This window comes from Microcaecilia unicolor, chromosome 10 (genome assembly GCF_901765095.1).
Source record: "Microcaecilia unicolor chromosome 10, aMicUni1.1, whole genome shotgun sequence".
NCBI lineage: Eukaryota > Metazoa > Chordata > Amphibia > Gymnophiona > Siphonopidae > Microcaecilia > Microcaecilia unicolor.
In genome coordinates, this window is record NC_044040.1 from 17,856,889 (window position 1) to 17,872,687 (window position 15,799).

The 15,799-nt window shown below is 40.6% G+C and overlaps 1 protein-coding gene across 2 annotated transcripts in view; it reads right to left on the minus strand.

Moving 5' to 3' along the window:
* KLHDC10 (kelch domain containing 10) overlaps positions 1–12,795 on the minus strand; it is a 66,089-nt gene extending 53,294 nt beyond the window's left edge. The window contains exon 1 of one of the 2 annotated variants that reach the window (XM_030217209.1): positions 12,481–12,795. In XM_030217209.1, the coding sequence (XP_030073069.1) occupies positions 12,481–12,601 (121 nt within the window). In that variant the 5' untranslated portion in view covers positions 12,602–12,795. The remainder of the gene's footprint in view (positions 1–12,480) is intronic. The other variant, XM_030217210.1, reaches the window with a different exon arrangement.
* Between the last annotated feature and the right edge of the window lie 3,004 nt (positions 12,796–15,799).

Consider the following 15,799-nt stretch of genomic DNA (forward strand, 5'->3'; position numbering starts at 1 on the left):
ACTAGAGGACATGAAATGAGATTGAAGGGGGGCAGACTCAAGAAAAATGTCGGGAAGTATTTTTTCACGGAGAGAGAGTGGTGGATACTTGGATTGCCCTCCTATGGGAGGTGGTAGAGATGAAAACGGTAACAGAATTCAAAAATGCGTGGGATAAACATAAAGGAATCCTGTTCAGAAGGAATGGATCCTCAGAAGTTTAGCCGAGATTGGGTGGCTGAGCCGGTGGTGGGAGGCCGGGCAGACTTCTACTCTGTGCCCTGAAAATGGCAGATACAAATCAAAGTAAGGTATACACAAAAAGTAGCACATATGAGTATCTTGTTGGGCAGACTGGATGGACCGTGCAGGTCTTTTTCTGCCATCATCTAGTATGTTACTATGTAAATATAGAAAAGTGCCATCTTATTGGTGAGTTTCGTCTGAGTAAGATCTAAATGCTATACTGAGCAACTCAGGAAAGACGTAAATTTTTTCTAGCCACGTGACAAGAAACAATTTCCTTGGGTGCCTCTTTCTTTTTACATTATCCTTGTAAATGCTTGGTGAAATATTTGAATGCACAATACGTATTCTTTTTACCAGATCAATTAAGTTCTTTTCTTTAAAGAAGTTGTCTGGATTACTTGCTCAGTGTGTTGTTGAAACTTAGTGAGATATAGATGATTTAGGGAAGTATAATGCCGTTACGCATTTTTCTTTTTTCTTTATTTACTTAAATTACATACTCCATTTGATACCAGCTTCGCCCCTCTCTAGTTGTGGGCTAAATTGAAAAGTAAGGGTCTTGTTTTATTTCCTTTTGTTAAAGATTTGTTTAATCTTAAAGATTTGTTAAAGGTCAGGTGTACACATAAAGTAACACATGAGTTTATCTTGTAGACTGGATGGACCGTACAGGTCTTTCTCTGCCATCACCTACTATGTTACTATGTAAAGCTTTCCCTTCTCTTTGATATTTATTTTGTCCCTGTATTTTCTAAGTTGCTGTTAGCTAGTTTTACTTGTGATGATTATGTTTAAATTCTGTACATAAAATTTTAAAAAGCAGTACATCATAAAAAAAAATTATTAAAAGCAAATCTAATGGGTAAACTTTAACGTGCTTACAGAATTCAGCTGGTTCTTCAATTCTGTCTGTAAAATTCCAATGATGGAACTTTTCAGGAAAAAGCTCTACAACCTGTAGTCAAACATATTCCCCCTGCAATCTGCAAACAAGCTTTCCAAGGAATATCAAGCCTACTTAAGATGCAGCATCCCGGGTGCAGGAAGGGTACCTATCCACTACCTCTTGATGACATAGCTGCGCTCCACAGATTATAGGCAACGGACCACCACAGAGCTCAGAATTTTTTTTTTTTTTAGGACACACACACTTTACAACCCTGCCAACCTCCACAGCAGAAAATCAGAAAATGGCTTTCCTGCTCCACGTAGCTGGGGATTCCATAAGTTAACAAGTTATTCCTTCACACTGTAGCATCTCATGAGACCAGCAAGCTCTTCCAGCACCATGCAGCTCTAACCAAAAGCCAAGTTATACAATGTAGGAGACAGGAAAGCCATTTCTGCAGTACATGCATCCTGACAGCATAAGCAATGATAAACGAGGTACTTACCTGAGCAGCTGGGTTTACTCGCCAAACTACAAGTAAGTTATCAGGACAAGAGACAGATATGGGGAAAAAGACTGGGCAAGTACAAAGTTGGGAGGAAGGGGGCATGAGAGACTGGTTTGGCCAAGGCCAAAGTGCCAGATATTACACTTAAGCAGTTTGCCTCCTTTCAGTGGGAGCAGTCCTTTAAATGTGCCACTACTCAGTGCTGGCTAAAATAAAGGCCCTGATTTACCAAATTCTTTTGTTTAAAGAACAGGGGGAGGGGGGGGGAACAACCCGAGAAAAAAAAATCAGTCCCTAATGAGATGTAGCAGATTTTGGGAAGGGATGTGCTTATTCTCCTCTCCCCATCCCCCAGATTTGTTGGCAACAGTGGGGAGGAGGGAACAGCAAAATCTCTCTGTCCTACTGGCTTGTTCTTAAGTGTCAAGGCCTGACCAACAGGATTAAGATCAAATTTCAGTTTTGATCCTGGCATTTAAAGATAAAGGGTCGTGTTTACTAAGGTGTACTAGCATTTTTAACGCATGCTAATTAGCATGCACTAAAAACACTAGCACACCTTTAACGCTGCTTAGTAAACGAGGCCCAAAATGTTTAAAAGACCATTCTATTTGCTGAATAAATGGACTTCATGTATGCCTAGTCTCGCGATTTAAAATTTAAGTAATGAAGTTACTATATTCTTCCGATGCTTTGGGCATGTCCTGTTTTATTTGTTATCAAGGGACCTTTGTACCCCATTTTGGGTAGATTTGTACTGTTTTGTTTTGTTGTGCTTGTGTCTGTGCTAATTACAAGCTTTGAATTACAATTGTGGTATTGTGACATGTTCTAATAAGAAACTTCTAAAAAAAAAATTTTAAGCATTATTTTTTGTAACGTTTTTCATGCAATGTAAGGAATAAGCATAGTGGAGGAGCAAGGGAAAAAAAAAAAAAAAAAACAGAACATGCCTCTCCTTAGACTAACGATCACCAAATTACACTTTGCATTTTAAATTTTTTTTTAATATCTTTTTTTTTTTGTTAATGTAATGACATAGCACAGTAATATATTTAGTTAGCAAGCAAGGTGAAGATATATAATGCTCGTGGTTACATCCTAAACTATTGCAATACGCTGGATGGAAACGGTAGTGAATAAGCTGAAGTAAATATTCACCCTGTCCCTACTTCCACAATGCTGCTTCACTAAGCATTAGGCATGTGACCTATGCAAATGAAAAGCAAATGGTGCTTCCTTGAAAAGAGGAGTTTAAGGATCTACATATGCCAGCTAACAGTCAACTTAATCTTCTATGTGCGTCAAATAAAGAATTCAAATACTATGACCTTAGTGGAGGGGGGGGGGGGGGGGGAGAGAAGGAAGGAGACAATAGAACTGAACAGTTACAGTAACAGAGAACACAGAGGGGAAAAAAAATAAAAAGACAAGACTTAGGAGCCCTTTTACAAAAGTGCGGGAAGCCTACTGTGGGCTTGATGCACGGCAATTTGGCTCTACCATCGGGCTCCCAGGGGAGCCTGGTGGCAATTCCAACCCCCACCGTGCACTATTCCCAGCACTAGAAAATATTTTACTACCGGGCTACCGTGGGAGTCCTTACTGCCTCCTAAAAAGGAGGTGTACGTGCTCCCCCAGGAAATGGTCACATGGCAAATGTTTACCTTGGCACACAGCTATTTCCTTTTTAAAGAACAAAAAAAAACACAAAACTTACCAGCGGCAGTAAAAGGGGCCTCAGCACACAGCAAACCCACATGCCGAGCCACCACAGGGTCCCTTTTACTGCCGCTTGGTAAAGGAGTCTTTAGTCAGTATAATTTCACCATGGGTTTGCCCCGGAGTATATGCACCCCTTGATCGACCTCCCGCCCAGGAATGCCAACCCTGCTGCTCGTTCCTTCCTCCACTTCCCAAACTGTAATGGTGTCAAGTACAAGAGGATCTTCGCCTCGTCTTTCCGCTATTGGAGTCCTAAGCACTGGAATTCTCTCCCGCAACACCTTAAAACTCAAGCGGACCACGCCCTCTTCAAGAAGTTGTTGAAGACCTACTCCTCACCTTATTCCGCTGCTTGATGCACCCTCCATGGCTCCTACCCTGCCAGTTCACCCTGTTAGATGCTTCTCCCCCTGCATACTCCTTGTATATTCTTCTAAGTTTTCCTATTCTGTATTATATTTAATGTTTGTAAGCCACATTGTGCCTGCATGAGTGGGAAAATGTGGGATATACGTGAACAATAAATAAAGTCTCAAGGGAAAGAGGTGTTCTCTGGATCTAAACACTAAAATTAGGATATCAGAACACCATTTGGTATTGTTCAACTCCTCCTCATTATTCTCTTTATATAGGCATGCAAGGTTTAGGGAAATATTTTGACATATATATTAAAAGCAAAAATAAATAAATAACCCACAAAGACATACAGGGGAAGGTTAAATTCCAGAAATTGACAGGGTCAAATGTATATAAAGCCACGTGATCAGATGGCACAGCTTTAATGTTATTCCTAATATTGTTACAGATCCTCAATCTCAAATCTGCTCACAACTCAGAAAAACACTGGATCTTTTATAAGAAGCCATTGATGCAGCTCTTTAATCCTTAAAATTGTCTATGGATCTGAAGACTGGACAGTAGTCAATATCATGCTTTTTTTTTTCTTTTCTTTTTTAAATGCTTCAAGGGTAATCAGAAATTACAGACCAGTGAGCCCGATAGGCAAAGCAGAAACAATTCTACAGAAAAACCATTACTGAAAACAGTCAGGACTTAACAGAGCTCTACCTTCCCAATCTGCTACTTTTTTTTTTTTTAAGAAAACAAACACAGATAAGAGGATTTTTAGAAAGCATCTGACAAAATTACTCACGATACAAATTAAGATGTCATGTGATAGAAGGCAATGTCTTTAGTGCCTTGGTCTTCACTCCTAGTCCTTAAAGCCCATTCAGGATATGTATGAAGCAGTTTGCATACCTACTACCTCAACAGTATGCAAGTTTCCTTCATACATATCCATTAGGGATATTCTGAAAACCAGACCCATTGGCAGCCATTGAAGGCCAAGGTCTTAGTGCGTATTGGAAACCTGTTAAGGCTTACCGCATGCTAAATCAGAACTAACGCTGACCCAACATGACTGCCGGCAGTGGTTCTGGCTCGAGAATGCGCCATTTCTGGTGCACCACAAAAAATATTTAATTTCTAGCACGGCACTAACCTGGCGGTAATCAGGCATCGCCATGCTATTTATTTTATGTGTGGAGCCTCTGGCATTGAGGCTGTTGAAAAGAGCCAGTTATTCAGGGTATATCTTTAGGTTCCCAAGAATTTAAATTAGTTCTCTTTGTTGATGACCTCCTCATGGTGTACGAAACTCCAGAGAGGTCTCTTTACCACGGACCTTGGAAATGCTATCGAAATTTGGCCACGCCTCGGGTTTATGGATAAATGCAGATAAATCTGAGGCTTTATATTTGATAGAGGGTTTAGAGCATCGGTGGAGGGGAACCTTTCCTTTACATTGGGCAGGGACTCAACTAAAATATGTGTGTGTCCTCATGTCTACTACAGATTTGTCTTGTCTGTATAGCTAGCCAGAATATTCTCCATCTCCTCCAGGAGACAGAAGTTCTTTGTAGGAGATGAAGTCTCCTTCCTTTTTTGTTATGGGGTAGAGTAGCAGTTTTACGAATGATTCTATTGCCTGAATGGTTATACACTCTGCAACTTCTGTCCATAGTCCTCACCCACACTGATTTAACTACATATAACAATATGATTAGATTTCTTTAGGGTACAAAAACACCATGTCTGGCTCTTTGACATTTACAGCTTCTCCAGAGTGATGGCGGCTTGGGACTACTACTTAACATTTCTAGAGCGCTACTAGGGTTACACAGCGCTGTACAAAATAAACAAAGAAGGACGGTCCCTGCTCAAAGGAGCTTACAATCTAAGTAACGAAATGTCAAGTTGGGCAGTCTAGGTTTCCTGGGCAGAGGTGTAGAGGTTAGGTGCCGAAGGCGACATTGAAGAGGTGGGCTTTAAGAAGAGATTACCAGACCTGCGAGCATATAATGCAGCTTGCCAATTATGTTATATTCGAGACTGGATTTTTTAATCTTCTACATTTTGTGACTATTGCTTTGAATGCACATTAGGTGATGGACTGGCACTATCTTACCTGATTCATGCTCATTAAGGATCCTGGCCCACCCACTGTAAAAATCATATTCTCCGAGCCATGAAGTGGGTGTGGACACTTCTAAGAAAGAAATATGGTTTGCATTCGAATGTCTCCAAATACCTGCCCTTAGTGGGAAATAAGGATTTTCCTCCTGGACTTATTGATCCACGTTTTCAACAATGGGAATTCCACAGTCTAGCTCCAATACAACATGTACTTGAGGATGATGAACCACAAATGTTATCTCAAAAACCACTTACCAACTACAACAGCAGGACTAGTATGCATATCAACAGATGCACCACTATATAGTCACATTGCTACACACATCTCCAGTAAATTTTACTGAATATTTGATGAAAAATGGCCACAACAAGCCCTATGTAAAAGCCTGATAGGACGTTATTATGCTGGTCTAAAGGTAGTGATCAAGCAGTCCCCACTTCAGAGAATACTGAATCAACTGACTCTCGATTTGGAACTTATACTATGGAGGCATGTCTAGATAGCCTAAAAGATACACCATTGCTAACACATAGCATTAAACTACAAGAATTAACATTACGAATTTCTTTTGCGCATGTATATCCATCCGTCTCGTGCAAAGATGGGTCTCCCTTCTGATGTGACCTACCTCAAGTGTCAGGCAACAGACGCTTCCTATAAACACAGTATTTGAGATTGTCTTAAAAGTTCTGGCAACGTCTCTGGAACCATATACCAACGTAAATGGCTACGCACTCCGCAAATGTGTTTACTGGATGATAGATACATCAATGATTGAGGAGGGTACTCCAACTCTTCTTGCGAAAGGCAGCATTAATTGCAGAATGATGCATCTTACTCCAATGGCACAAATGCATAAGCTCATCACTATGGAACATATGTCAATAATGAAGAAGGGACCAAAGGCAAAAAAGTGCTTCCGATTTGGTTGCCCTATGTGAGTATGCGTGCTCGTTCTGCATTTTTTAATTCTCTGGACATATAATTACAAAGATTTATTCCCCCCCCCCCCAAAAAAAAAAAAAAAAAAAACCTAGTAAACAGTATAAAGGGTCACAGAGGTGCTATAGACATAGGACAACCAATTTCAGAACATTGGGATTAGGTGGGTTGGGTTCTAATTCAATTCATCAATAGTTGTGTGTATATATCTTTGTTTTCATGATAATTTTTATTTCTATATAAAACAAATCTAAGAAAATATTTCACTACACATACAGTTGGGTCTGACATTTTACTGCCAGAGAATAAAGTAAAAGTTAGGGTAGCTGAGTTTAAGAGCGGTTTAGACAAGTTCCTGGAAGAAAATTCTATAGAACTGTTAAATAATACTTCCAAGTCTACTTGGTTATCACAATAAACAAACTGTGGTTTACAGCAACACAATCAACAACAAAAAAACATTAGAAAATGAACCAAACAAAACTATAATAAACAGAAATGTTAAAATAGTGGGAGGAAAAGCCTCAGACTCCAATCTGGAAACAGACATGTTCTCACATATCATAGCGGGGTTCCTCACAGGCATAAAAAACTCCTAAAATACATTTTCTGCTTTTCTATTATTAATTTCAAAACTTGAGTGACAAGCACTGTTAATTCCCAGAAAGCTCATGTCTGAAGTAAAAACTGTTACAAAAATGTTCAATCAAAATGTGCTGTACATGACTGTGTAATATGAATAGGAAATTTAAATTATTGCAACACGAACAGAAGTGGATCTTTAGGCTTCACATGGTTTAAACTCCAAAATAGAATGTTAACATTTTTATTAATCCTTTCATCTCCATCTCAACCTGCCCTGTTCTTTTATGCTGTACTCGTTTTTATTTTTCAGATGTACCCCTTTTTGCCATTTTTATATGATTTACTCTACTCTTTAGTACTTTTCAGTTTCCAGCCCCTAGCTGTACCTGAACGTCAAACGAAAGCAACATCATCTGCTGACTTTAAAAGGGAAAATGTTTTAGGCTGCGGCCATGTTTGAAGGAGTTTTAACTAAGTGAGCAGCCTGCCAGTTAACCGAAACTTCCTAAACCTTTTTTTGTTATTTATACGAACTTTATTTTGAAGTGACGAGATGATAAACCTGAAAAATCAAACATTTCAAGTACATGCCTCATACTCTGAAAGCAGCCTTTGATAAGGCGAAACGCTGGTCGTTGTTGGTAATGGGACCCAATGTCTGAGTTCTATATGCTCCTTATAGTGAATTTATCACATTTAACATTTTTCACCTTACACTGCATGAACTTTAGGAGAATTAACAATGCTCGTCACTCAAGCTTTGTTTATAATAGAACAGCAGAAAAGTTTTGTTGAGAGGTTTTTATTTATTAATTATTACATTTGTACCCCACGCTTTCCCACTCAAAGCAGGTTCAATGCAGCTTACATTGTAATTGGGATTACAAAGTATTATTGGAGTAATAAAAGAAATAAGAATGTAGAAATGCAGGGATGAGGAGAGGAGAAGTATGAGCAAGGGTAAGTGAGCAATTGGAGGGTAGATGAGGTGGAGGGGAATGGGCAAGAGTGAGGGGAGTAGGCGAGGTGTAAGGGTACGTGAGCATTGGGGAAGGGGTCGATAAGGCGAAAGGGGATAGAACAGGGGATAATGTGGCAGGAGATGTAGTCTAGGTCGTTGTCATTGTCTTCTGGATATGTGATGGATAGCTGCATTTGTGGAATTAATCTGGATTGTTTGGGTAGGCTTGCCTGAATAGATGGATTTTTCGTGATTTCCGAAAGGGCAGATGGACACTGATTGCGCGGATTGGTCTGGGGAGGGCATTCCAGAGTTGGCTGCCTAAGAAGGAGAAGTTGGATCCATAATAGGTTTTGTACTTGAGTCCTTTGCAATTGGGGTAGTGTAGGTTGAGGTAAGTTCATGAGGTTGTAGACATGTTCCTGGTGGGGAGGTCGATCAGGTTGAGCATATAGCCTGGAGATTCACCGTGGATAATCTTGTGGATTAGTGTGTGGACTTAGAAATTGATTCATTCTTTGATAGGGAGCCAATTAAGTTTTTTTTCGAAGAGATGTTGCACTTTCAAATCGTGGTTTGCCAAAAATGAGTCTAGCTGCTGTATTTTGGACAGTCTGAAGTTTTTTTCAGGATGTGGTTCTTGTAGCCTAAGAAAATACTATTGCAGTAGTTGGCGTGGGTAAGTACCATGGATTGCACCAAGTTCCGGAATGTTTTCAGGAGGAGATATGGCTTTACGCATTTCAGTATCCACATCATGTTGAACATTTTCTTTGTAGTGGATTTTGCGTGATCTTCGAGCGAGAGATGGTTATCTAATGTCACTCCAAGGATTTTTAAGTTGTCCGATTTGGGGATTCTGGTGCCGGAGATGTTAAGGTTGTTAGGGAGGGGCGTGGAGTGCTGGGATGAGAGGATTAGGCATTGCATATTTTCATCATAAAGGTGTTGGCCCAGGCGGTTAAGATGTGCATGCCCAAGGATATTTTATGCCTGGGAGGAACCCTGTTGTGATCTGTGAGAGCATGTCTGGTTCCGGATTGGGGTCCAAGGCTTTTACTCCTGCTATTTTAACAGTTCTCTGTCCTTTGGGTTTTTTTGTTTTGTTTGGTCCATTTTCTAGTGGTTTGTTTTTGGAAGTATATTATTTTTTATCCCCAAGGTAGCTGGCATAGAACGTATTTCTGGGATCCTGACAGTTACTGATTACCTGAAATGGCCACCACTGGCAACAAGATATTGAGCCTGTGAACCTTTGGTCTGACCCAATACGGCAGTTCCTATATTTTATACTTAATACAAAAACAAAAACACCACAGAAGCCCTTTAACTAAAGCTTAGTGTTCCCTAAAGGACATTAGTGTGCACTAAGTGCCACATGGACCATAGGTATAAAGTGGGATTCTTAGCCATTAGATCACACTAAGCTTTAGTAAAGGGCCACATAGTAAGATTACTAAATAAACGTCCCTTGTCCCTTATGCATCTTCCTCACAATAACTAAACATTTTTGTGAGGAAGATGCACAAGGGACAAGGGAAGTTTATTTAGTAATCTTGCTAGCCTCACCATTTTTATATGCAGTACTGATCTGCCCCAGAGGCAATTCTCCCTGTCTATGCCCCCCCCCCCCCCCCCACAACAAAAAGCAATTCACTGTCCAATAACTTTAGGAACACATCAAGCTTCCTTCACTCCAAGGGAAATACTTCTAGTGTTGGCCTTGCGCAAAGGTAATTATAAATTGAGACTTAGGATAACGTTTTTAAAAAAAGGACATTTTTTCATTAAACCTTACCTCAAGACAGAGTTGAAAAACTTAATTTTTTTTTTTTGGGGGGGGGGGGGGGTAGGGAGAGGATAAAAAGGTGAGAGAAAAAAAATTAACCCCAAACATTTGTCTCAGTAGCACCGACATTCTAGAAAACTAACCTCATCCAAATTGACAACAAAAAAAAAGAAAAACACACACACATTATTAATGACCGGCTAACAAGATACTGTTAAATTATTGCAAATATACTGAATGAATTGGCCACATACTAAGCTGCAGTAAAGAGTGGCCTTAGCGCACCCCGAGGTTCTCTCCCGTACACTAAGGCCATTTTTTTTTTACCACAGCCATAAAAATAGCTTTTCTATTTTTGTATTAATGGCCACGCACTAATCATTTTGAAAAGTTACTGTAATAGAGCTGTGTCAAATGTTTACTTTACCACCCATTTTGTAGTCAGTAAGGGCTCACATGCTCAAAAAAACACCCATTCTCCACACAAAACACACACCCTCAAAAAAAAAAGTTTTAAATATAATTTCACATAAGGGTCCTTTTACTCAGCTTACCACACTAAAAAGCGGCCACTACTCCAGCCACTTTTAACGCAGCAGTAAAATGGCTTATTTTATTTATTTTTTGATGCCCTCATTAAATCAGTGGGCATTACCCCCAGAAGCCCTTATCACCATCTATTCAGGAGGCGGTAAGGGCTCCCATACTAATCGGGTAGCACGCAGTGATGTGCCCGCACTAAAATTAGCACAGGCACGCCTGCTCTCCACCCTGGACACCTCCCACAACAAAATATTAAAATATTTTTACTGCAGGAGTAGCTCGCACTGATGTGCTGAGGTGTCCTATGGTAAGTAGTTTGTCCATCCTGTGGTAGTGCCATTTTACCACACAGTAGACCCGCGTTAGGCCTTCCGTACCTTTGTAAAAGGGCCCGTAGTTAGCACACACACATTTAACAGTTATCACAGAAGGCCTGAGCGTATCCTACTGTACACCACTTTCAGCTGAGTTAGGTACACATTAGGAGGCCCTTTTACCAAGCTGCACTAAATGCTAAAATTTCAATACATCTGATTTCTCCATAGTTTTAGAAAAGACTTTTAGCCCCTCCCCCCCCCAAAAAAAAAAACCAATAGATTAAAGTGAACCACAACACCCATGAATGCTGCCCTAACAAAATACCACCACATATTGTATCCCACATAAGACAAATACCAAAGAATAACCCACTACTCAAAATAGAGCTACATGGCACCCCTACTTTTAAAACAAACAGGAGAAAATCTTTTTTTTTTTTCACTCAACAAATAGTTAACCTCTGGAACTCCTTCCCAGATGATGTTGGTAACAGCTGTTACTGTATCTAGGTTTAAAAAAAAAAGGTTTGAACAAGTTCCTGGTGGGAAAATCCATAGTCTGCTATTAATTTAAAAACGATCCACGAACTAACGAGCTTCCACAAACTACTGAAGACCCATCTCTTTAACAAGGCGTACCACAAAGATCAACCAATGTGAATGAATACACACAACTCCTCCACAGATATTCAGGACTGTCTTACAATATCTTCTTGTAATACTATCATGTTTTACCATTATCATGTTGACCTAGATCCTTCTATTACACTAAATGTTTAATTTCTAATATATTTCCACCATTCATGTATTGTAAGCCACATTGAGCCTGCAAAGAGGTGGGAAAATGTGGGATACAAATGCAATAAATAAATAAGTCATGGGAAAAGCCACCGATTGTCCCCGGGATCAATAGCATGAATCTTTCTACTATTTGGAATTCTGTACTTATGACCTGAATTGGCCACTGTTTGGAAGCAGGATAATGGACTAGAGAGTGACCCAGTATGGTTATTTTTATGTTCTTATGACTCAATCAGCCTAACAAGCTTCAGTCGAAAAAGAATATATATATATATTACAAAAAAAAATATTATGCCATATTTCTCCTACCACAATTATTTCAACTTCATGAAGAACGGAAACACGGGGAACCCACTTTTTTTTATTTCTCTACAAGCAGTGCAATTTTTCTAGCAAAAAAAAGTGCCGGTACTCAAATGCCAGGCCACCCTTCAGGGGTGGGATGATCACTGAGGGACTCGCTCCACAATAGCCAGGACCCCCTGCACCCAGTCACAGAATCTATGACAAAGGCAGAATTGGTGTCTTGAGCTCTTTCATTAAAACTTGTGGTCCACGGGTCAATTTTAGGAGACACTGGAAAAGGTGCCGGTACTCAGTACCCCCTCAAAAAAAAACCCCCAGCCCTGTCTACAAGGCACGCAACAGATTTCACAGCACTTCTCCCAGCTCCCTTTCAATGCATCTCCCCGCCCCGGAGGGCAGCCACTGACCTGAAGGGCCCAGGTGAGGCCTCCCCGACAGTTTGACAAAGCGCACCAGCCAACCCTCGGCCATCGGCCCGTCCCCGCTGCCACCTCGCCGGCACTCGCCCCAGCTGTCCTCCGCCGACATATCGTCTCCCGAGGCCGGGAGGGGAAACGACCTCTCAAAGCCACTTCATCCCTACGACCGAACACCACCACCCACGGCGAGCAACCTCCACACACAGACAGCCATTAACCCACTCCACTACGCACTAGACAGCGCCGACGCGACGACGACGGCGTCGGAAGAGAAAAGAAACGGGCAGGCCAACCAGCGACCGCGTCTCAAACGGCCAGCCAATCAGAACCCGCGTAACTAACTGGAGACGAAAAGGTCGAGAAGGGGGCGTTTGTGATGAAGGAATAGCAAAAAAGAAAAACGCAAACGTGTAGATTAAACAGGGAGGGGGGAAAAGCAATCCGTTCCCGATTGCAGCGATCGATCGATCGAGGTTTTGCGACGGACGGAGTCAGGCGAGATTAATGGATTACCAAACGCTGAAGTTTCGCCCTCATTTTTGTTCAGAATGGTTACGCGTGTTCTTCTTCCTACTGAGGATGCATTAGTAGGATCAGTTCACACTGTAGTAGTGAGATGAGATGCAGGAGCGGTGCAAGGATACCCAACGCTTCCATCCCCTCTCTCTCTTTCAATTCACTTTATCCCCCGGTGAAAGATTTTTGATCATTACATTTAACAATCACGATCTGGTTCTTTCAGTTTGTGAGGCTGTCAGTATCTGTTGATTTCCTCCGACTGTTGTTGTTGTTGCTGCTGCAGCTCTTTGTTCCCCTCATAAGCTGCTGTCCAAGGTGACTGCCTAGTCTTAATGTTTAAGCCTTCCCTGATAAGATGGCCTACTTTGTAACTTCATGCAGTATATTTTGTTTGGGTTTTGTAGTTAGCTTGTATGAACGGTGCAAAATCTAAGATGCTGCTACAGTTACTATCATATTCCTGGATTTACAAAAAAAAAAACAAGTTGAAAAGCACATGCTTTTGAGCTTTGCACAAAGGCCTGCTTTGCTCAGCGATTGAGTTTGTAATTGCATAGTCAGTGAAGAATTGCCAAATACCAAACCAAAACAAGAAATGTCAAACAAAACATATGGATTCCACTCTTGGGCTATTTTCCTAAAACATGGGGTGTGAGGCTAATTTGTTTTCCCCAGCCAATGTGACTTCAAAACTAATCAGCTGTGCCACAGGACAAACCAAAAAAAAGTCACAGTTGCCAGATACTAAGGTCCAGGTCAGCACATGGATTCTTACTTCAGCACCTGGTAGCAACAAAATACTAGTGATGTCCCTAAACATGACAGGAGCTATTTTCAGAGCATGTGTACAGTGAGACATGACTCTTTTTACAGAAAGCATGAACCCTGAAGTGGGAATTAACAGGCAGCAGACAGAGCATGGATAGCTAATCTCTGCTTTCTGCAACACATACATTACACACAGCATCTCTCTGGCCTTCCACCATTGGGTGGGACTTTCCCCACTGTTTCTTTAGGCTATACAAGTCCTCTACCGTGGCCACGTTGCCTGCTCTGTAGAAGATGGTGCAGTAGTCAGGAATGATTTTTTTGTTGAGGCCTGAGATGGATGGACACTAGGCAGTGTGGATGTTGACACCACTTAAATTTCTCTGCTTATTGTCCTGTGATATTACCACTGATTGAATGGGGTGACATACCATCATTTTTGTTTCTGTTGAAACAAACGTCCATTAAATTGAAAGTAGTTCTCCTTCAAGGCCAATGACATTAATGATATGATGAAAGATGTGTATAAGTAAAACTTTTGGGGGGAGGATTTTTAGCTGATGATGACTGTATGAACTCCCAGAAACATATGTAGCCAAAAAGGAGTCACTTGAAACTTTTCCTCCCATTTTTTAGAAAAATTAAGGAAATTAAAAAATAAAAAATCAAGAAATTGTGAAATCTAAAGAAAAATGTTGAAATAATTTAATTAATTATTTAAGGTTAAATCAATTAAGGAAGTGACTATACATATTCAAAGGGGATTATTATAAGTTGCATTTGATGGAAGTTATCCCTGGGAGTCCCCATTTATATATTTATATAAGAATTTTCTGTGCCATTCTCTCTGACGAACAGGCCAGAGTGAAAACTCACCTCTTGAACTACTATCACTGACAAGATGTGAGCTAACAGATAAACATGCTTTAAATTCTTCAAATGCCCTATTAATTTCAATGTGCTCATCTTTCTTGTTACAAGAACTATTCTAGACCATACTGCCTAATTTCTACTTACATTGGTCATTCTTACTGTTTTATGTTTGTTTATTTTGGTGTTTATAGCCCTGCTTCTGCTATTTAAAAGCAGCCCTGCAAGGAGGAAGTGTCAGGATTGACTCAGATGTGCCTTCTAACTACTGGGTAACTTGTAATTTCTGTCTGAAAGATCCATCATAAAACAGATCAGCATTCCACATTGTTTCTCCTAGAAATCAACCTTATTGAGATTACATTATTATTATTATTTGTTGCATTTGTATCCCACATTTCCCCACCTATTTTTAGGCTCAGTGTGGATTACATAGTACCGGAGAGGCGTTTGCAGACTCCGGTGTGAACAAATACACAGTGATGTTGTGGTAAGATAAAGTTCATGTGGCACAGCCACATTAGGGAATCGTACAGCAGAAGAGTTGTGTCACGTCCATTATGTTCTTTAGTTTTGTTGTGTTGCGGAGATCAGGCATTTAAGTTGGATCAATAGGGTATGCCTTTTTAAACAGGTTGGTTTTTAGTGTTTTATGGAAGTTTAGATGGTCGTACGTCGTTTTCAAGGCTTTTGGTAGTGTGTTCCACAGTTGTGTGCTTAAGTAGGAGAAACTGGATGCGTAAGTTGATTTGTATTTAAGACCTTTGCAGCTTGGGTAGTGCAGATTTAGATAGGTTCGTGCTGATTCGGATATGTTCCTAGTTGGTAAGTCGATCCAAGTCTGTCATGTATCCCGGTGTTGCACCGTAGATAATTTTGTGGACCGGGGTGCAGATTTTGAAAGCAATGCGTTCTTTGATTGAGAGCCAGTGAAGTTTTTCGCGGAGGGGTTTTGCCTTTCAAATCGTGTTTTACCAAATATAAGCCTAGCTGCTGTGTTTTGAGCGGTCTGAAGTTTCTTTAAGGTTTGTTCTTTGCATCCCGCATAAATTCCATTGCAGTAGTCTAGGTTGGGGTTACTATTCGTCCGGATTTCCACGGACATGTCCTCTTTTTGAGGGCATGTCCGGGGTGTCCGGCGGTTTTTGCC